At 40.8% G+C, this 23,329-nt stretch overlaps 1 protein-coding gene across 12 annotated transcripts in view; it reads right to left on the bottom strand.

Annotated features, from left to right (window-relative positions):
• Nucleotides 1-232: 232 nt before the first annotated feature.
• Nucleotides 233-23,329, bottom strand: part of ST3GAL6 (ST3 beta-galactoside alpha-2,3-sialyltransferase 6) — a 502,129-nt gene continuing 479,032 nt past the window's right edge. For all 12 annotated transcript variants that reach the window (XM_069204903.1, XM_069204900.1, XM_069204906.1 and 9 more), the window contains one exon: nucleotides 233-1,712. In XM_069204903.1, coding sequence (XP_069061004.1) covers nucleotides 1,626-1,712 — 87 coding nt within the window. In that variant the 3' untranslated portion in view covers nucleotides 233-1,625. The remainder of the gene's footprint in view (nucleotides 1,713-23,329) is intronic.

Here is a 23,329-nt window from a genome sequence, read left to right on the forward strand (position 1 = left end):
GCAACCATGGCCAGCACGTTATGTTTATTTAACTAGCAAAATACACTGTAAATAACCCTTAGCAAACTAGGTATCTCTCACTGAAAGTTCTTCTCTTTATGCTCAAATTCATGTTTTACCTCACAAAAACACAGCCTAGTAACTGGACACGGAAGAAGGTAACTGCATAATGGAAGAACAATTACACAACGATGCAAGAAACAACTGTAAAAATATTTGTTTGGGTCACATGTTGAAAAAGATCAGGCTTTATTGTGCGATACAGCCGATATTACATTATGAAATTCAGCCTCGGAAATCAATTGCATGCAGTCAATATGCTGAAGTAGCCGTAGGTTGTCAATTGCAGTGACAGGAATTAGAATGAATAGAATTTATCTACTAGTGTTGTTTCTCCATTCAAACATCAGATTAAGTTTGCACAGGTACCTCGAGAGGTAAAAATACAAAATGGAAGGCACATGACATCTCTCGAGTTCCTGTGCAGCATCTATAAAATATGTGTTGCTTTAACACACATGGCTTAACATAATAAATAAATACCGATTGTACGGTGTCATCCATTTCTCAGTTAAGTGCCCTCCCTCATTTGTGACACAATTTAATACTGTTTCTTTATTTAAGTTTGATTCTTACGCAATAATAGAATATCCGCTTGCAAAATGGACTATGGACACATCAAGGTGGGAGTTTCGTTCTCTTTTGTGCAAAACATAATTCATATTTGCTTTCTTGTGCTTCAAGCTGTTTATGGCAACTGCTTCATAGCCATTTATGCTCTGGCGGAGTCATAACGCCCTCATTGTGTATATCCTCTGACCAACACTCTTCTTAACACAAAATACAAGTACTGAAAGGTGAAAAGAAAGGAAATCAAGTAATAGCAGGGTAATAAAACACTGTTCCTCTCTGCTTCAGAGACATTAGTGGTGGGGATCCGTTATCTCAAAATCTTCAAGACCTCAAAAGTCTAACAACGATGGCATTTCCAAAAAGTACTGGCAAAGATGTACAGGATTTAATAAATGGCACTGTGAAAACTGAAGTTTATAATATTTTAGAACATCAATAAACAAAGTTCGGCATTTGAAAGTTTTTTTTGTTCATTTACAGGATTAAGAACAACAATAAAAACATAAAAGTATCACGCCTTCCTGACATGGCGTTTTGATCACTTTTGATGCAACTGGAAGAATCAAGTGGTGTGAACAACACGATGCGCATAGGACCTGTGCCGGGTATAACATTGTGGTGCAGAATATTTTTTGAAAACCTTTGACACATTCAAGGTGTCCTTCAATTCATTCTTTCCTTTTTCAGTTTCTCTTAGGTTTCGCCTGGGCAACACCAATCGTTCAACATTGCTGAACTAGAACTAGCAGAGTTCCCAAATGTTTTTTCGCTGTGTTTTCCTGTCTCTGCACACGCCTCAATTTGCACATCCGTTATTTCCACAGTAGAGGACACGAGATTGGCGGCAATCTATCACACACCTTCATAGATGTTTTTTTTCTTTTCTTTAGCCTGTGGTTTTGATAACCGCGTATTGCACTTAAAAATGGATGTATAAAAATACAACTCTTCAATATGTTTTTAATAATATCTCATTATCATAAATTTGCAGGTCAGTCTGGTGTCAAATTGATAACAGTCTTTTTTTCCACAAAGTCCTTCAGAAGCATCTGTTCTGCAGTGACGTTATGATATTCAGTCTAGTGGGAGAAAGGAGAAGTATTTTATGACAAGCAATAAACATACAACATTGCTGGCACTCCACTAACATTGTAAAATTTTTCATAGTTTTCTAGAGAACTGCTGGCTAGCACCCAAACTGACTGCATAGCCAGTGGATGCACTGTCTAGAGCAGTGGTTCCCAACCTGTGGTCCGGGGACCCCTCGGGGTCCACGAAGCCTTCTCAGGGGAGTCCACAACACCTTAGAAAATTAAACAATATTAACAGATTACATCCCTAGCTTTCAGTAATGACTCACTGGGGGCTCCCTGGATTCCAATAATGAGTCAGAGGAGGGTCCGCGGGTTGTAGTAATGATAAAGTGGGGGTCCACAGAAGTCAAAATGTTGGGAACCACTGGTCTAGAGAAGCCATATAGCCAGTTAAATTGTTCACAATAATAATTATTCTTGTGTACAATTAAAATAATTTCTATTTTGAGCTACATTGGTAATTTTGAAATAAAAAGGATTACTTAACTCGTAACTACTGCTAATTCTACTAAGAATAACAGAACAGGACATAAGAAAATAAACACCTTGGAAGAATTCAGAACTGAAAAAGATAAAACAACAAACTGAAAAGCTGCATCACACCTGGCTCAAAACAAATGACAATCAAGATGAGAGAGCGTAGCTATATAATCAATATTAACATGAAATGTTTATGAACTAATGTATAATAATGCCGCATAGAAAATGTATTAATGTATTTGGCTAAAACGCATGCTTGAAATGTGCCCATGGGGAGTGGCCGCCATTATATACGGGGTCTAAAGAAAATTACTAATAATGATAAAATGTTATGCTAAAATATAGTTTTGCACTAATTATTAAAGGTTATATGCTAAAGTTCTGATAATAAATCATTAGGCCTTAGTTAGCATGAGTCGAGGCCTAGCTGCCTGGCTCTCATATTAAATGTGTCTTTCTAACATGCAGTGTGCTGACTTGCTGAAGGACATGAACTCTTGTTTTTCCAAAGCTAGAAGATGAATGTAACTGTAGTAGATCCTTTCTCATGAAATTCGGCTTGCTTGAAGAAACGCTGTAGCTGAGTGAAACAGTGTAGACTAATACCAGGTACAAGGTCGCCTGAACCGGTACAGACAATGGAACCACTGACTGAAGATGTGCAAAGGACCACGAGAGAATGAAATCATACCGGACATTCTACCAGCTGAAGATGTCAATCATAAGGACCAATAAACCACGTGAGAACTGTTATGGGGTGACCAATTTGATGAGCTAATTGAAACTCTATTGGAGGGAGATAGTGGGGTACCGACCCCAACCAATTACATTTTAGGGGACTGTACAACGAAAAAGGGCTAAAAACCTATGACACAAGGAAGTAGTTTAGACAGGGGAACGAGGAGACTAGGAGAGGGGAGATGCTGATGTGATTTGCTATGACCCTGACACTTTATCACTCTGCATAGAGACTTTGCTGTTTGGTTCTTAAAACCAACCTTGCCCTTATATTGCCCGATTATACTTTACCTCCTTATGAGGGAAGTACCTTTTTTACCTTCCTGCCCGAGCTCAGATGAATTCCTGACTGATGGCGAAACAACTAATGTCCTGAAGACGAAGACCGAACCCATATGCTGACCCAATACGGAGGGTAACTATAGGACAATGAAATTGTGATTGTCTTTTTGCTTTTCCTTTCTAGGTACCAACTGCTTCTTTTGACAGAGACCATAGTTAGAGGTTTTCCAAATTGATGTTGCTAAATTGTTTTGCATGAAGCCCAACATGCCAATGCTAATTCGAGGTTAGATGAGGGGTTCATTGATCAGACGCAAATAGACAAATGACAATCTATACTTTGTTGAACAATGCACTAACGTTACTCTGCTGAGATGATCTATGTTGACGTCGTGCTATTTTCTAATATTCGTGACTCTTGCTTTGATGAAGTCTTATCAGAGTTACCATATTGTGACTATGCTAATGTGCTTCTTGGTTTTGAGATTAATAAACTTGCTAGTAGAATTATAATCAATAGGGAATAAATATCAGAAAATCGTACTAAACTGGTGTGGTTATTCATGACTGAAAGGTCATGGTGGTGTCCTGAGTCTTATTAAATGTCTTTGACTAAAGTGAATTGCCTTGTTATGATAAATATTGATGAAGTTATTGACATGTTGAACGACATGTTGATTAGCTATCTCGTCCTAAGGTGTCTTCAATCAGGGTCGAAAGATTCATTGGCCTAAAACGAGTCCCAGAGTGTATAAATTAGACATACAGGGAAGCCTTAACAGTTCTGGTAGCAGAGCGACGGTTTGGCCCTTTGGGGGCCCTAGGACAGAGGACCATTGTTTAAAATTGTTTTTCGTGATAATGCAAATTGGAGGTATGATGTGTTTCTAAATTTCCCATGACTTTCCCGGAATCTCAGAGCCTGCCTAAGAGAGTTGGGTATGTTCTTGGAGTTTAGCATGTGTGGTGAAGAATTTGCGCTTGCTCAGCTTATGCATATTGCAGGTGATTTGCAGAAGTTTGTGTGTTTAGGTCAGGTAATGTTGTTTTAGTAGGAGTGGGGGTGCTCCGCAGTATGAGAGTAGGGAAGTCGGCGAACTTCATATGAGTGTGGCACTTTGTGCTAAAAAATTATCCACGTGGTTGTTGGTGATGTACGGACCCGTCGTGGTCTAAGACTCCAGAGTATATTGACAAGTGTAGGAGACACTTGGGTTAATGTTGTCATTTATGCAGTTTAAATAGGTCAATTGGGCGTGGTTGACAAGTCGAGTTTGAGTCAAAGTGTGTGAGTGAAACCTTCGATGGAGATTTGGCAAGTTCTAAAGTGCACTGGAACGAACCATTGACAAGTCGAGAGTAGGATTTGCGGGTCAAATTCTGCTTGCGAGTGCGGGAGCTGAGAAGGAGAGAGTAGCGGCCGAGGCTTCAAGTGAAATCTCTGTAAAGTTCTGAAGCGATTGTGTTACCCTTCCTGTAGTAAAACGGCAAATTTGGGTTTTTGTTGTTTAAGGTGCTCGCAATATATTGCATTAGTTTCTGTGTGAGGACAAGCTGCAAGATTTTGTCAGCTGCAGTGTGTGTAAGTGTGACGTCAGTTGAGCCGCGCTGGGATAGGTCAGTTGCCGAGAGGGGTCGCGCACGGATACGCCGCCGTCCGTGAGAGGCAAGTGGTTGAGAAAAGTGGGTGAATAGTGTTCTGGGAATTAAAGTCAATTCCTGATTAGATTCTAAACAAAATAAAAGATGCAAAGATTAAGTTTTTCAAGGCTTTAAAGTGTGCCTTGAGGGAAGACACATTTATTACAGCAAGTGTGGGAGAGCCTACACGCCAGAGGGTACCCCAGCTTATATCGTAATGGAGGAAAAGGGAGTCGCGCCATGTCTTTGGTTAAAACAGTGGTGCAAATTGACAGAGAAGGAGTGATGTTTGGCGTTTCCGGAGCACGGAACGTTTAATACGAGAATTTTGGAGAATTTGCGGTGGATGTTAAGACTGCAAAAACCGCTTCCGAGACCAGCTCAGTATGAGGCATTAGCAATCTGGGATTTAATGGCCATTCGACAGACAGCAGATATTTGAGAAAAGAATAAAAAGAGCGGAAAAGACCTTAGCTGAGGCTAGATGCGATAATGAGACCAGGATGTGGAGAAGGGGAGTAGTTGACGGACTTAAAATGTTTCTGGCAATAACTCAAGAAGATGAGACACAGGGAAAGAAAGCCACTTGTAAGACAGGCAAGGGCTCTAGTAAAACAAACGAGACACAGAGGTCCTGGGTAGATGAAGATGACTTAGACGATGAAGAGTTTTTTTTAATCAGTTGTTACATGATCGTCCGCCACCATATGCCATAAATGACAATACACAAAGCACTAGTATGGGTCCTGAAGGTCCGTCACAGAATAAGGGAATTACAAATACAGTGCAGATAAATGATACAGTTTTGATACAAAATGGTGTCAGTGTACCCACTGCGCCAGACACGCAGATACAGTTACAACCTCCGCCGATTCAGAGGCTCTATCCAGATGTCCTAGTACTAGAGACATCTACGAGTCTGATGGTGTCGTCTGATCCAGTATACACAAGATCAAAGTTAGTGCAGATTGACCCAACTCCACAATTGCTGCCCCAGCCGCAGCATTAGGTGGTTCCGAATTTCACTTCTGTTGTAGGACCACAGTCAGTAGCTACAGCATCTATGATAAATCAATCTATGGGAGTTAATGCTGCACAGGGTTTGGGACTTAGACAGTCACCAGCTGCTATATCACTGCCTATTACTGTTGGTCCACCAGTACCGCTGTATGTGCAAGGTAAGCCTGGCGTATGTGATCAGGGAGTAATGACCCAAGAGGCAATAAGAGGAGGGTCTATAGGAAACCTGCAGGGTATAATGGAGGGAGGTCAGTCAGCCGAGAGGGCGAGATCATTGTTAGACTTTAGTCTGATTGGGGTTCCTTTGGAGACAATGAGGCAAGCAGGGTTAGCTATGCTAACCCCACAGGTAATGAGTACAAATACGACACAGACACCAATGGTGCAGTCTGGAAATGTCTTGTTGCAAAGCTTGACAGCGCAACAATTGAATGAGTGGTTAGACAAGCTCAACACTTCACAAACTACTACAGTAGCCACAGAAAAGTCAGAAATAGATGAATAGCTGAATTTTGTGAGACTGGGTGTAGAAGCCACTGAACTAGTAGAAGGGACAATGGGAGTCAACAGATTAGAGTCATACACAGAGGCAGAATTGAGATACCTATGCCCCAAGATAACAAGAGAAGTGAGCAAGGTGCATCAGAGGTTGGCGAACCTGGCAGATAAATATGGCATAGACACAGAAAATACTAAACATTTGAAGAGGAGCTACAGGTTGGACTTTGAACCTAAAGACTTCGAAAGCATGAGACCTACCGGGATGAAAGCACATCTCAAAGAGATACTGCAGAGTGCTCAGATTTGGGGAGCACTAGAAAAATGGGAAGGCAGATAGGCAAAGAAAAGAGATAAAGAGAAAGGTGATGGTCCGTAACCAAAGCAGGCTAAAACCGCACCAGACACGGGGACAATAAAAATGTTACCAATGAGAGAAAAAGCTGGAGGAGTTTTAGTCCATGTACTGTGGTCTAGAGGTGGCATCCTATCATTCACAAATGATTATCCCAGGTTGAGGGAAAAGGCGATAGAGTGGTATCAGCAGACAGATAGGTTTGTGAAGCTTGCGAATGTCTCTGGGAAGACTTGAATACCCTGTTTGAGATTATAGTTCCACCTGACATATGGCTTGAGTGCAAGAGAGGTGTGGACTGGCCATCAGAGTAGCCGGCAAGGGATAAGGTGACTGGAGCACCGTCTGCAGAGGTGATGAGGTATTATTATAAAGTGATTGAGTTCTTGAAGAAGAAAGTGTCGCCGAAAGTAACTGATTGGCAGAAAATCGATCGAATCTCACAGGAGGCCAAAGAGTCGATACATGCTTACTATCAGCGGTTGTTGAAGGCATTCAAACACAATAGTGGCACTGAGGTCATAGAACCGAAAGACATGAATCACCTTGTGTTCAGATTTGTTGAAGGGCTAAGACCAGAGATTAGCCAGATGATTAAGAATCATCTGATCTGTTGGCAAGCGAAGCCGATTGATGAGGTGTTGCAGTATGCGAAATACTGTAGTGACAAGATTGAGCTGAAACAAAGAAAGTTGAAGGAGAAAGTGATGGTGATGCAGATTAAGAAAGAGCAGGCAGGGATGCAGGGAAATGGAATCCAACAGATGGTACAGCAGCAACCGCAGGGAAATTGAGTGTTTCAAGTACAGCCAGGAGGACGAGGTCATGGAGGTTTTGGGAACAGGGGTCCGGATATTAATACTGTTGTGGTTCAAAATGATGTGCAGGGGATGAAAAAGGTGTCGCCATGTCACGCGTACGGGGGCGTGGGGCACTGGAAGCGAGAATGCCCAATGGTGGTGCAGGATGGTGTTGTTCAACAAAGCAATGATGTCAGTACATTTCAGAATGTGAGGGGTCCAAAAGTGAGAGGACAAAAATCAGAATTTCCAGAATAACATGGTTCAGATGCAGGGGTTACAGCCTATGCAACAGATACAAATGCCGCGTGTTCAACCAGCACAGGTGCAACAAGTACAGCAGCAGATTCCCATGGTACCTAGACAGCAAATGCAGATACCATTAGCGCCAATGGGACAGCAACAGGTGATGCTTCCTCAACAGGTCACAAAAAGAGTCAAAATAACACAGTACAACAGTTCCCATTGCGTGGTGAGGCTGGAATAAACAATGAATGGTCGGATGATTGTTCAGACAGTGAGGAGTGCAGGCTTGCTAGAGGTAGATCAGAGGGGTCCCTATGTAGAGGGAAAGGTGATGGGACATAAGGTTTCATTCTTGGTTGACACAGGGGCTACACGCCCTACAGTCAGAAGTGTAGAGGTTCCGAAGTTGCCAATTTCGGGGCATACTATAAGGGTGGTAGGAGTAGCAAATCAATTCCTGACAAATCCAATTACAGATCCGGTCCAAGTTGAGATTGGTAATTTCCAGGGATTACATAAATTTGTAGTCTGTGACTCGAGTCCAGTATCCCTACTGGGAAGAGACTTACTGTGTAAGACGAGGTGTTCAATTACCTGCTCCAATGAAGGGACTGAGGTGCAGACAAACAGAGATGATGAAGGGTATGATGTTCAGATTTCTGAGCTAGAGACGGAGATGACAAATGAGGAATACCCTTTGATAACCTTATTCCCAATGCTCACAGTAAATAACTTACCAGCTGACTTGCAGGGAACAGTGACAGAGAAGGTGTGGGATCCGACAGGAAAAGGAGTGGGACTAATAAAAGGAGTAGAACCAATTAAAGTAGAGGTAAAGCCAAATGCAGTGTTTCCCCAGGTACCACATGGCACAAGATGTCCTTATATAAGTGACGCAGATAATTGTGGACTTTGTGAAGCAAGGGGTTCTGAAAGAAGTGCTGAGTAGCCTGTGTAATTCACCAATAATGGGTTTGAAAAAGCCTTGTGGGAAAGTTCGAATTGTTCAAGACCTGAGAAAAATAAATGAGATTGTGGTAAGATGTTGCCCCATAGTGCCAAATCCAGCAGTGATTATGTTTCAGGTTCCATGTGATGCAGAGTGGTTCACAGTTGTGGATCTGTCACAAGCATTCTTTTCGGTGCCTCTTCATGAGGACAGACAATTTATATTCAGTTTCAAATTCCTGGATAAGGTCTACAGTTGGTGCAGAATTCCTCAAGGGTTTTCGGAGTCACCTTCCATCTCAATCAGATATTGAAGAAGGACTTGGAGTCATTAGAATTGCCTTTTAGTTCAACTCTTGTGCAGTACATTGATGATTTGTTAATTGCGTCCAGAACAAAAGATGATTGCAGGTACGACACAATTGCATTGTTAAATCATTTGGGAAATAATGGACATAGAGTGTCCCCAAATAAGCTGCAATACTGTCAGAAAGAAGTAAAGTATTTGGGTCACCTGATTGAAAAATGGTCTAGGAGAATATCCAAAGAGAGAGTGACAGCCATACTGCAGATTAATCCCCCAACAAAGAGAGATGTCAGGATGTTCCTGGCAATGGTGGGCTACTGTCGCCAGTGGATTCCCAACCTTTCGATTATCTCTAAACCTTTAGTGAGGTTGACAGTTAAAGAGATTCAGGAGGCCCGGGTGCTATAACCATGTCCGAGAAAGAGATGAAGGCATTCATGGAACTGAGGGAAAGCATGTGCAGGTCACCAGCTTTAGGTATGTCTGATTACACAAAGCCATTTGTACTGTTTTGTCATGAACGTGATGCTTGTTCTTTGTCTATCATGACACAGGTCCATGGAGGTGCAAACCACCCAGTAGCATATTTTTCAGCTACTTTGGACCCAGTCACAGCAGCCTTACCAGGTTGTTTGAGCGCAGTTGCAGCAGTTGGTCAAAGCCTCACTCAGTGTGAAGGTATAGTGATGGGACATCCCTTAACAGTAATGGTCCCTCACTCGGTTGAAATCCTGTTGACCCTAACCAAGAAGCAGCATATGACAAATGCGAGGTTGACAAAATATGAAACAATTATACTGGGGTCACCTAATGTTTCCCTTAAAAGATGTTCGGTATTGAACCCGGCAACTTTACTTCCTATTGAAAATGCAGACATTGATGATGTTGAGGAAGTAGAACATGATTGTCTTGAGGTAACAGATCTGTGCACCAAACCAAGGCCTGACATTAAACATACTCAATTAGAGAAAAATGATTACATTATGTTTGTTGATGGTTCATGTCTGAGAGACGCAGTAGGAGTACTGAGGGCTGGATATGCCGTGTGTACAATCACTGGTATCTTTGAAGCTTCATGGCTCGAAAGAGTATACTCCGCACAAGTGGCTGAATTAATTGCTCTTACTAGGGCATGCCACGCAGCTGAAAACCTGAAAGTCACTATCTATACTGACAGCAGATATGGATTTGGCCAACTGTGGTCACAGAGGGGTTTCATGACCTCTTCTGGTTCACCAGTGAAAAATGGCGAGAAAATTAAGGATTTGTTGCACGCGATTCAGTTACCTCTTGAAATTGCCATGGTGAAATGCAATGCCCATGTTAAGTCACAAGATGTTATGGTTATGCATCGCAAGGTTTTGTGCATTGAACTGTATATCGTTTCGAGATCAGTGGGAATTGTTACCTGAAACTGAGAATGAAATTTGCACAGGGCATGCATTAAGGGTGGTTGACACATTAGATGAGTTAAAATCCTTGCAGGGACGTGCCAGTAAAGAGGAGAAACGTTCCTGGCAGAGAATGCAATGCATACAGAGGTCTGATGACTTGTGGGTCTCAGAGGAGGGGAAAATGGTTTTGCCAAACAGTCTTTTGTCACAGTTTGCGAGGTTTTACTATGGTCAAGCACATGTTGGGAAAGACGCAATGATCAGGTTGTTCAAAATTGATTGGTTCAATCTGAAATTCAGACAAGCTGCAGAGGTTATCTGTCACAGGTGCATCATCTGTCAGCAGATGAATGCAGGGAAAGGGACTGTGGTGAATTTGAGCCACATTGGGAGAGCTGGAGGTCCGTTTAGCAGAACGCAGATGGATTTTATTGAGATGCCTGTGTGTGGAGGCTTGAGATATGTGTTGGTGATTGTGTGTGTTTTCACTCACTGGATTGAAGCTTACCCTACACGTAGGAATGATAGTCTCACAGTAGCAAAGCTGCTGCATAGGGAACTAATACCACATTTTGAGTTTCCGATCTCTTTAGAATCAGATAGGGGCAGACACTGACAATGAGGGGATTGAGCTCTTATGTGCTGCATTGAACATTGAACAGAAATTGCACTGTAGCTATCGCCCTGAAGCATCAGGATTAGTGGAACAGATGAATGATACCTTGAAGTCGAGAATGTCAAAGATGTGTGCAGCTACCAATTTGAAATGGCCAGATGCATTGCCTTTAGTGCTGATGTCAATAAGAAACACACCTGACAAGAAGACAGGACTATGTCCTCACAAAATTCTTATGGGTCGAGCTATGAGATTGCCCGCAGTGCCTGCGGATGCTCTTGTGAATATCACGGATGATATGGTTTTGGATTACTGCAAGGGTCTGGCTGACGTAGTCGGCTCTTTCTCTCACCAGGTGGAAGCAACCACATTGCCACCGATCCAGCTCACACCCTGAAAGCCGGTGACTGGGTTGTTGTCAAGAAACACGTGAGGAAGTCGTGTTTGGAGCCACGTTGGAAAGGGCCATATATAAGTAATACTGACAACGACTACAGCTGTGAAATGTGCAGGTCTTCCGAATTGGATACATGCCAGTCACATAAAGAAGGGGACGTGTCCGGCTGATGAGGAACCTGAATTGTCCAAAACAACAGCTGCAGAGAAGGAAGTCTCAGGGCCGGAGAGTATTCAAAGGAGAACAGACTGAAGGGGAGCCTGCTGAGGACGGCTTAGTCACTCAAACAGTAAACGAGTTCCAGAGACGTGACAGTGAGCCTATCTCAGCTGAGGCAATAGGGGAACTGAGACAAAGAGAGGTTCTTCCAGAAGCAGACAGGTACAGGTTTGAAGTTGAGCCCATAACAGACCCTGAGGGCGAAGGAAGTAAGGCAGAGGGAGGTCAAGGTGTTCTGACTCCTCCTGAGCCGCTTGCAGGTCCATCACAAGAAAACACCATAGCACAAGAGGAGGGCGCTGTTCAACGTCCTGAAAGACCAAGGAGAAAGAAAACACTTAAAGGAGATAACTGGCCGGAGTCACAAGCTGCAGTGGAGAAAGTGATCCCAAATAACACAATAGAGGAAGAAGTTGATAAAACCAGGAAGGAAGATCTCAGTGAAGGAGAGTTGCAGGGTGATCGCAAACTGAAAAGAAAAAGAGTTGCAAACCGAAGATACGCAGGTTCTGAAAGGGCATATGCAACATCAGCTGAATGGCAACAAGAATTCTTAGCGTTCTGTTCTGATCGAGAAATTCCAGGTCAATACTACAGCACCTGAATTCAACCTTAGAAAGAGACTGTGTTAAAATCGAAATTGAAATTGAGAGCTGAAAGCTGAGAAAAGAGACTGATTAATTACCGGATGTGAACCTGAATTGACTCTGAAAAACCGATTATGACAAGCTGCTAAATCTGATTTGACAAAAGGGTCCTGGAGTGAGTGAATCGCTGTAAATACTTGCTGAGAAAGAGAGACTTTGCATTGAAAGAAAGAAAAAAAAAGTTTATATCGTCCTCAAGTTGATTGTTTGCTTTGTATTAATCTGCCTTCTGATTCTATACAGATCATGAGTTACTCTAGGGATAATAGTAGTAAGGGTAGGACTCGTGCATGTTTAGCTGTTGGTGTGGGAATTATGTGTGCAGTAATAATTATAAGTGTGATTGTGGGAATGCCATTGGTGGATAAGAAAGTGACTAACAATGCTTCAACTCTTGAAACCGCTACACTAACACTGTGGGAAAAGTTTGAGCAGGATACTAAGTACTTGCATGAGGGAACTAATTCAAAGGGGGGCCTATCTACTAATGTCTTCTATCGCCTGCTGAATGAGTATGTTGACACAATGGATGCGAAAAATTGCTGTGTGCACAAAGATTCCTTCGTCAGTACAAGAAGGGGTTACTTATCACAGTTTGCCACTAACCTACGGAATAAGCTGTAGTTTGCTATTAACGAGATTCTATAATCAAGAACATGTGCAATACTTCTACTCTAATTTAGACTGAGTTTCTAAACAAATTAGCTAAAGAACACAGCATAAAATTAGTTAGGGGTTTCTTTGAGCTGACACTGACATCTGGGACAGATTATGCGCACCGCAATAATCTAACCTGCTTACTAACACCTGTAGAGAAAAGCTTCTTAGATCACACTGATGATAGACGCAAAGCATTAAAAGAAAGGCTAGAAAAAGGGTTAGAAAAACGCACATTTGCAAATGATTATGCTTACACCGCAGTAAAGACACAGGTTAAACTAGCTATAGACGCACTGCATGTAGGTAGGCTTTGTATATATAGGCCGAAATCTGAGCTTGACACTTTGTTTGTGGGAACGAGTGAATGAAGGCATGTGTTTTTGTTTCAGAGTAAGTGGACGTTCATGTTAAATGGACAGGATCTAGTGATCCCTGGGATCTATTATATGTGGACTTAATGCTTATTACCGTCTTCCTAAAGGATGGTATGGGACATGTTATTTGGGAATAGTTTTCCCAAAGATCTACCAGATTGATGACTTAAAGCAAATTTCTAAAATGGCTGAATTACATCATGTTAGACAAAAGAGAGACAGCGGTTGCTGTCATAGGTGACATATATGGAGCCATAATTCCTTCAGTAGGGGTTATCTTAAACTCCATAAAGATTCGAATGTTGTCTACTATTGTGGATAACATGCTGACAAACTTTACAGGGGCTATACTCCTGATGGATACTGAACTTGCTGCGGAGAGGGCTATGACTATTTAAAACTGGCTTGCTTTAGACATTCTTTTATTGAAAAGTGGCAGAGTTTGTAAAATGCTTAATGAGCGCCATTGTTGTATGTTTATTCCAGACAATAGTAATAAAATTAGAGGTATGCTTACTAACCTAACAAGAGACAGTGCAGATTTGAAAGAGCTGAAAGAACCTGGCGTGTGGGAAAAGGTTGGGAAAGGAATTACCAAAGTAGGGAACTGGTTTAGTAGTACTTGGAATGGGGTACTTGCAAAAATAATAGGGGGTATACTGATCATTCTGATTTGTCTATTGGGACTATGGTTATCATGCAAAATTAATAAAAAGAATCAAAAGAAATTTGGTAAAACGCAATAAAAGAAAAGAAGAAAAATAAAAAGAGAAAATGTTCGAAGAAATTTGGGAAAAATCACATAGGGAGGAAGAAATTGAAATGCGTACTTTGAAGAAAATGAAAGGTTGTGAGGGGAAGGGTTTTGTGTGATGACAAGTGTCATCAGAGGAGGGACTGAGAGAGCGTAGCCTATATAATCAATATTAACATTAAATGTTTATGAACTAGTGTATAATAATGCTGCATAGAAAATGTATTAATGTATTTGGCTAAAACGCGTGCTTGCAATGTGCCCACGGGGAGTGGCCGTCATTATATACGGGGACTAATGAAAATGACTAATAATGATAAAATGTTATGCTAAAATATAGTTTTGCACTAATTATTAAAGGGTATATGCCAAAGTGCTGCTAATAAATCATTAGGCCTTAGTTAGCATGAGTCGAGGCCTAGCTGCCTGGCTCTCATATTAAATGTGTTTTTCTAACGTGCAGTGTGCTGACTTGCTGAAGGACATGAACTCTTGTTTTTCCAAAGCTAGAAGATGAATGTTACTGTAGTAGATCCGTTCTCATGAAATTCGGCTTGCTTGAAGAAACATTTTAGCTGAGTGCAACAGTGTAGACTAATACCAGGTACAAGGTCGCCTGAACCAGTACAGACAATGGAACCACTGACTGAAGATGTGCAAAGGACCACGAGAGAATGAAATCTTACCGGACATTCTACCCGCTGAAGACGTCAATCATAAGGACCAATAAACTACGTGAGAACTGTTGTGGGGTGACAAATTTGATGAGCTAATTGAAACTCTATTGGAGGGAGATAAAATTAAATTTTAGGGGACTGTACAACGAAAAAGGGATAAAAACCTATGACACACGGAAGTAGTTTAGACAGGAGAACGAGGAGACTAGGAGTGGGGAGATGCTGATGCGATTTGCTATGACCCAGACACTTTGTCACTCTGCATAGAGACTTTGCTGTTTGGTTCTTAAAACCAACCTTGCCCTTATATTGCCCGATTATACTTTACCTCCTTATGAGGGAAGTACCTTTTTTACCTTCCTGTCTGAGCTCAGATGAGTTACTGACTGATGGCGAAACAACTGATGTCCTGAAGACGAAGACTGAACCTATATGCTGACCCAATACGGAGGGTAACTATATGACAATGAAATTGTGATTGTCTGTTTGCTTTTCCTTTCTAGGTACCAACTGCTTCTTTTGACAGAGACCATAGTTAGAGGTTTTCCAAATTGATATTGCTAAATTGTTTTGCATGAAGCCCAACATGCCAATACTAATTCGAGGTTAGATGAGGGGTTCATTGATCAGATGCAAATAGACAAATGTCTGAATCTATACTTTGTTGAACAATGCGCTAATGTTACTTTGCTGAGATTGATCTATGTTGATGTCGTGTTATGTTCTAATATTTGTGATTCTTGCTTTGATGAAATCTTATCAGAGTTACCATATTGTGACTATGCTAACGTGCTTCTTGGTTTTGAGATTAATAAACTTGCTAGTAGAATTGTAATCAATAGGGAATAAATATCACAAAATCGTACTAAACTGGTGTGGTTATTCATGACTGAAAGGTCATGGTGGTGTCCTGAGTCTTATTAAATGTCTTTGACTAAAGTGAATTGCCTTGTTATGATAAATATTGATGACGTTACTGACATATTGACTGACATGTTGATTAGCTATCTCGTCCTAAGGTGTCTTCAATCAGGGTCGAAAGATTCATTGGCCTAAAACGAGTCCCAGAGTGTATAAATTAGACATACAGGGACGCGTTAACAAAGGCAAACAATCTATACAAACTAAATAGAACATACAAGTCATCAAAAAAGCTAATGAAATTCCTGTTCAGACAGAAATCAAAATGCTATGTGTACAAATAAAGGATTTTATAAAATTCTCACAGAATTTCGTAAAACTAAATGCACAGAAGGAAATTATACCATTAGTTCAGAATTTACTGACAAACTAGCAAATCATTATTCATCCAAAACAGACAGGTTGGACCCCTACTTGAAACAAGGAAAACCTCCAGCACTAACCCATTTCATATAAGCCCCTACAAAGGGTAGGCTAATTCAGCCTCTGCATTCTTTCAAACTATCACAAAGTGAATTTATGGATGCTGTCAAAGGAAGCAGGCCAGCCTATTGTCCTTCTGACCCTTGTCCACAACAAATCTTTAAGAACATTCTTGTAACTACCCCTGCTGCCACACCAGTAAGAACAATCATCAATAATTCCTTAACTACAGGAATGTTTCCAAAAGGCATAAAAAAGGCATACATACAGCTATTATTAAAGAAAAAAAACCTGGATCCACGTGACTCAAACTACAGACCGATTACAAATAGAGCTTTCCTGGGCAAACGTATAGAACTAGCAGCATTTGCTCAGATGTCACAATGTATTGAAGATAATGCCATACTTTCTGGCCTCCAAACAGGATTCTGCCCAGGAAGAGTCACAGAATCTGCCCTCATCGCCATCTAGGATGAACTTAAAAACACATCAGACCAGAAATGGGTCGAGGGACTACTACTCTTGGACCTCTATCTTCCACACATTTGACCATAACACACTAATCCAGTGGTTCCCAACCTGCGGTCTGGGGACCCCTGGGGGCCTGCGAAGCCTTCTCAAGGGGTCCGCGAGAGCCTAGAAAATTAAAAGATATTAACAAATAATGACAAATTTGGTCCCCAGTTTCCAGTAATGACTCAGGTGGGGGTCCCCGGATTCTAATGATGATTCAGTGGGGGTCCCTGGGTTCCATTAATGTTAAAGTGGGGGTCCACAGAAATCAAAAGGTTGGGAACCACTGCTCTAATCCAAATACAATACAAAGCTGGCATAGAGGGTACTGCTCAACTGGATCACATCCTACCTTCTTAAAAGGACAAATATCATCCACAATCCTTCCCCCTTTCTCATCCAAACCATACTTCACAAAAGCAAGAGTACCTCAGGGCTCTATCACCACACCCATGCTTTTCAACCTCTACATTTTCAACATCTCCATTACCGGCAATGATCCAAGAACTGCATCTCACATGCTATAACTATGCAGATGCCACACAAATATGTCAAACTGGAAAGCTCCAAAGACACTGGACACCCCAAAATCTACTGTTGCCTCAGAGCAATTGATCAGTCGATGATGTTGAGCAATCTGAAATTGAAGGCTTCCGAAACTAAAATACTCACATGTGATGATTGGAAAAATGATGACCCACTATGCTTCTGGCTTGATGGTCTGGGACCATCTCCAAAAATATCTAAGGAAGTAAGAAACCTTGAAATGATCATGGATCACAAGTTCTCGATGAATGTCCATGTAGACAAATTAGCAAGATCAAGCTTCTTTACTATGACAAAACTTTGCCACATCTTCCCCCACCTAAGATTTTCACTTAAGGTCCAGGCTACTATCTCTCTTGTAGCTACCACAGATAATCTTTATCAACTATGAAAAGACAACAACGAACTTGGAACTCTGCTGCCAGGCTACTCATTCAAGTAAACCCACAAGCCATTTTTTCCCCTGCCTTGAGGGCATACATTGGTTACCAGAAGATCCACATTCAAGCTGCTGTGTAGCACTTACAAAGCAATACATGGGACAGGACCACTTTTTATCAGGAATAGAAATCACCAAATACATACAACAAAGGAACTCTGCTCCAGATTGGCACCTCGCCTCAAAACCCAAGCTTACAATGAAAAAATCATGGGTGGTGCATCTTTCTCTGTTCAAGTAGCTAAACTATGGAATTCATTACCCCCAAACATAAGATCTATGAATAACTGTCTTATCTTCAGAAGACTACTCAAGAGTTGGCTTTTTCCTACATAACCACCATACTCAAAACGTACAGCATGTGCCTGTGTAGGTAAACATTTAAAATTCGATATGTATGTATATAGATGTGCACATTTCTTTTTACAGTTATATACACTACCTAAGGTTGAAAATATATAGCTGTTCTTTAGGTCTGCTCAATAAATGTATATATTACTTATGGTTAAACTATATGTATATGATTTTATGCTTAACATGTATATACATAGGTCACCACAAAGTTTTCATATACGTTATTTGATTAGATGCTTATGGGTCTCTTTAATTTAACCACAATATGTAAATATGTTCATCATTAAATCTTTAAGTGCTTCTCTATTGACATTTTGAGGAAAATATAAAAAACTTAAATAAACACAAAACAATACAAAAATTCACAAATAAATTAGTTTCACGTACATCAACACGTGAAAATGAGTTTCTAACTACCTATCCACTCATTTGCACATGGGCCTTTATGCAATATAACTATCTTGATATATTATTTTCCTTGTACATGTATACCATTTCTATGTAGTTATGTATCTATACATTTATTACTTTACTTCTACTGTAGAAAAGAAAAGAAAAAAAATCTACTCGACCCAATGCCCCACTCTGTCTCAGCCAAAACCTCTCTCACTATATTGTCTACCTCCACTAGGACTCATCCAAAACCTCATTCTACTACAATGATCTCCCACATAACTTTTTCTCTACTTTTTCCTCCTCTATCCCTCTTTGGCTCGCCCAAGCTGCATTTTACTGCTATGATCTCCCAATTAACATTTAAATAAACTCTTACCTCATGTATCCCTCCTTTGACTCATCCCAAACCTTATTTTACTACTATGATGTCCCTAATACCCTTCTAGAATCTTCCCTGCGCTACCCCTCCCTTGACTCAAGCAAAATCTAATTTTAATACTACGATCTTCCAAATGACACTTTCTAGACTCTTCCCTCCATTATCCTTTTCAATCAAACTAACAGACTCATGTCCACTGCTCAAATTAACAACTTATGTTTCCCTATACTAATCCATCACTATTCCTTTTTGGGTTCCGAAATAGCATGCTATTTGCTGAAAACTGGTTCAACGCCTCATCAGGAGTATTTTGTGCACTTTGAGGCCCAGAAAATGCTAGCAACGGCTCTGGTGCTCTCAAAAACTGGATTATTGTAATGGCATCTATCGTGGTATGGTACAGCGGCATTTAAATAAACTTCAAATGCTCCAAAATGCTGCTGCTCGGCTCCTGTTAGGAATCCCCAAATTTAAATCCACTTCTCCAGCAATCCAGGCAGTGCATTGGCTTCCCATTACGGAAATTTCAGTTTAAGGCAATGTATACAGCCTTTAAAGCTTTGCATCATACTGGCCCAGAATATCTCAGGCATAAATTCAAATGATATCAACCAAGCCGGAGCCTATGCTCCTTGGGATCCAAAGCATTGGTTATTTCCAAAATGTAAAAAGGCCAAGTGGGGAGGTAGAGCTTTGTTTTCAATACACCAAAAAGCTTGAACCTCCTCCCCCACTATATCAGATGCATGCCCAATCCTCTTGTCTTTCCAGAAAGAAGTAAAAACCTGGCTTTTCCGTAATCTCTTGGGCGGCACTCCTATAGTAGACTTAGTGCCAGGACACCTCCGGGTAACCACACACTTTATAAAACACTTAACATTAACATAAATACAATTATTTCTTTTAGTTTGTATGTTCATTCACAGGACTGTACCAAACACTAGTAACAGAGAAGCTGGCATAAATCCTGGAAAATGTCTGTTCAGATTTAATGTTGTCACTAGAGGCCTACATATGACTAGCTGTGTACTCTGTATGTTACCACGCTTCTGGTTCTATTTAATTTTTGGGTTTTAGTTCTGCATGGATGACACTGTTGGCACTGAGAGAAGGCAAGGAAAGATGAGAAGTAGAGACATTGACCTTTACTCTCTCCTATTACCAGCTCTTCAGACAACTCTTACTACTGTGCACAATTGAAACATTATGGATGTAGTTTGGAGGTAGCAACATGATTGCTTGATGCAAGGTTTCAAGGGAGCAGGTTTTAAACAATGAGCTTTCACATATGGGCCATCTGCTTGCATTTAAAAAAATAATGAGAAGACCATTCAGTTGCACATCAAATCCTCTTATAAGGGCAACATTTTACAAAGTCACAGCATTTGCAGTGTTAGTTCTCGAGGACAACCTCCGATTCAAGTTTGAATGGGAGACTTTGATGTCACAGGAGTGAGGGAGTCAAGCATGTTAATGAACTACGACAACCTCTGCTTGTTTAGGACAGCATCAACTAAAAAGCCTAGAATTTGCTACGTGCTCTTGTGCAGTTCATGTTAAAAGTTCAAAGCTTTAGTCAGTATGCAAAACGTACTCACAATAGGTCCAGATTGTGAAATTGAAGAGAATAACCATCTACAGGGCGAATCTGCACTTACCTTTCAGCCACATAGTATATGACTACTGTTAAACTGCTAAACATTGATTCTTAAGATTGAAGCAGCACAGCTAAAAGATGAGACCTACCATGCACACAGGTTTATGAAGACAGCTATTTAAACTAAAACATTCCTCAAAGAAAGGTTTACTAAGCATCACAAGGAAAACATTACTTACGTGTAATACTCTTTTGAAGTTTGCAGTGTTGCAGCTAACATGCTGTACACTCTCCTAGAATCTAGTGTTGACTTTGGAGTATTACAAGTTTTATTTGTTGGTTTCTTTTTATTTTAGCACTTATGGTTTTGGTTTCAAGTGTATGGCTAACGACTTGTTATCATATTGGCGAAACTCATAATACAACAGAACACGGACTAACTTGGATTGTTAAATTTCTCCCCATCGATAATACAATCTATTAGCAAGTGCCTAACAGAACAATATGGCCAAAGCAAAACAAAAAAAGGAATCCAGTAACTCTGAGTACTTCTCAGCTTTCGGATAAGTAACGTTTTATATTTGCAACAGTGTTGTTGTAGATTACATGCACTGGTCAGTGGGAAGTGGAAGTGGTTTAAAGTGTAAAGTATTTCTTATGGACTGCTTGAGCTTCTTTGTTTGCTCGGATGTCGACATAATAATGTTTAGGCAAACTAAGAACTGAAAACTACTCTGTAAAGGGCACCCAGTGGGTTTTTACTCAAGAATTCCATTGTAGTTTCCTTCTTCATAGTGGAGTGTGTCCTGGTAGTGATAACAAGTGTAAATTTTGCCAAGGCAGAACAAATCTAAATACAACGTACAATCCCACCTTTGGAAGTGGTTTCCCCTGTGAAGCTATCAGAGAGCGATGAAAGTAGAAAAGTTACGTTAAAGAATTGTGTACACTACACATAATGAGACTTCTCCTTACATCTATTGAAGGCAGAGGCATCTAAGCTAATGTTGTGAATGGGACTGGATGTACCCGACAGTAAGTTTTCTCACCTAATTATGCAAGCAGTTGACCAATTCTTTTGAGGGTAATAACTGCAAGCAAGAAAACTAGAGTTATTGACAAGGACTGCAGAAAGATTGAATGCATGGATTCAAAATGTAACCCCATAAACCGTATTAGAACTACATTTAAATCTCCAAACTGGAGCAGGGACTACTCTAGAAAGGATTATGTGTTTTAGATCTTGCAAAAGGCTTTCATTGCAGCAATTTAAAAAATAGACTGGATAGTCTATTTTGCAAGTAAGCTACTTCAGCTGCTAGAGAGAAGTCCACCTTTTGCAAGTTTTAGAAGATATTGGATACTAGGTTTACAATAAAGCCAGGGAAGGATTAGACCACAACGATTTTAGTAATCTACAAAATTATTTGATTTGGTTTAGTAATGGGCAGTTGAAGCGTGCCACGTTTCCTTACGAATTTCCATTCATTCATCTTGATACTGTATATATATTCATACTCTAAGGCTTCAGGAGACAGAATGCTAGTCTGATGGACCTGGGAGTAAAACTAGCCACCGTCTTTAGGATAAGAAATGGGATATCATAACTATCTTACGAATATGGGCACAGTGAGCATCATTGTTCTGAATACTTGTCTCATTATGTGTGTGACATATAGGATCTCAATAGGCGAGGGGGGATATGCAAAGATATCTAGACAGTTTATATACAGCACTTTCCTGAGGGACTGGTGTTGTTGAAAACTTGAGATGCTATTTTAGCATGGTCTGTCTTGTTGGCAAACAGATCCTCCTGTGGAGTCCCCAACCTACCTTCGTGTACAGTCCTCAACCTCTACAAAGATTTGTGAGGAATCCTGGTGCTGAATTCTCATTTGTGGACATCCTGATTGTTTCTGCTGAGGTCTACACTACCGTTAGGTACTCTTGGCAAATGTTCTGTTAGTCACTGAAGTGACTGCTGGCCTCTGTTATAATGCTTTGTTCCATGAGTCAGAAATAGGTAGGATGCCCCCATGCGTCTGTATGTATACATGGCAGACATACTGTCCGTGCGGATTAGGGCAATCTTGCTGTATAATGTCTGTTGGAATGCTTACACTTTGCGCTCCAATCAACCCTCATGTCTTGTGGGCTCCCTATGTGTCATTTCTGAGGTGTGCACTTAATATCGGAGAGAGGCATTTTTATTGATTGTCACTTCAAACTGGACAGTAAGAGTGATCTACCCTACATAAAGTTTGCTGGTTTGCCCAATTATAATATGTGCTGAACCTTGCTCCCTACCAACACTAGATCTTCCCATACATGGTTGCTTGTGACCAATGTTGCGCTAAACACTCCTAAAATGGGTGCATTTGCTACCTTGCCTTTGGATCAAAGGCAGTGCAAGAAGACATCAATCCCAACAATTTCAGCATCATCCACCACAGTCAAGAACTACAACTTCTGGTCAGGGAAAGCGACTCCTGAACCTGGGACACACACTCTTGAGTTGAATGGGCTCTGTCTACAAAAAGATTGAGTTCCTCCAAGACATGCTTGAATTTGTGTGGGCTGTGGTGTCAATTCTTCACACTGATGGCAAAACCTAATTTGTGGAGCAGATGATGCGTACTGCTGTAATACAAATGTTGAGTGTTTCCCTTTATCAACTAGTTGTCTAGCTATGGATACACATTTATGATTTGACAATGTAGCTGTGCCGCCACCACTGACAAACATTTGCTGAGTGCTTGTGGTGCTTACTTCACTTATAATGCTGAAGACAGTCTATACTTTCAGTGAGCTGTATGCTTTTGGGCATAATAGTTTGCACCCTTAAGGTCCAGTGCGCACATGAAATCCTGTAGCAGTACCACAACTTTCTACAAAGTGATCATCTTATACTAAACTGATTTGAGTAATGGTTTAATGGCCTCAAGTCCAGTACGTGAAGACTATTTCATACCTTTTGGGGA

This window comes from Pleurodeles waltl, chromosome 8 (assembly GCF_031143425.1).
Source record: "Pleurodeles waltl isolate 20211129_DDA chromosome 8, aPleWal1.hap1.20221129, whole genome shotgun sequence".
Lineage (NCBI taxonomy): Eukaryota > Metazoa > Chordata > Amphibia > Caudata > Salamandridae > Pleurodeles > Pleurodeles waltl.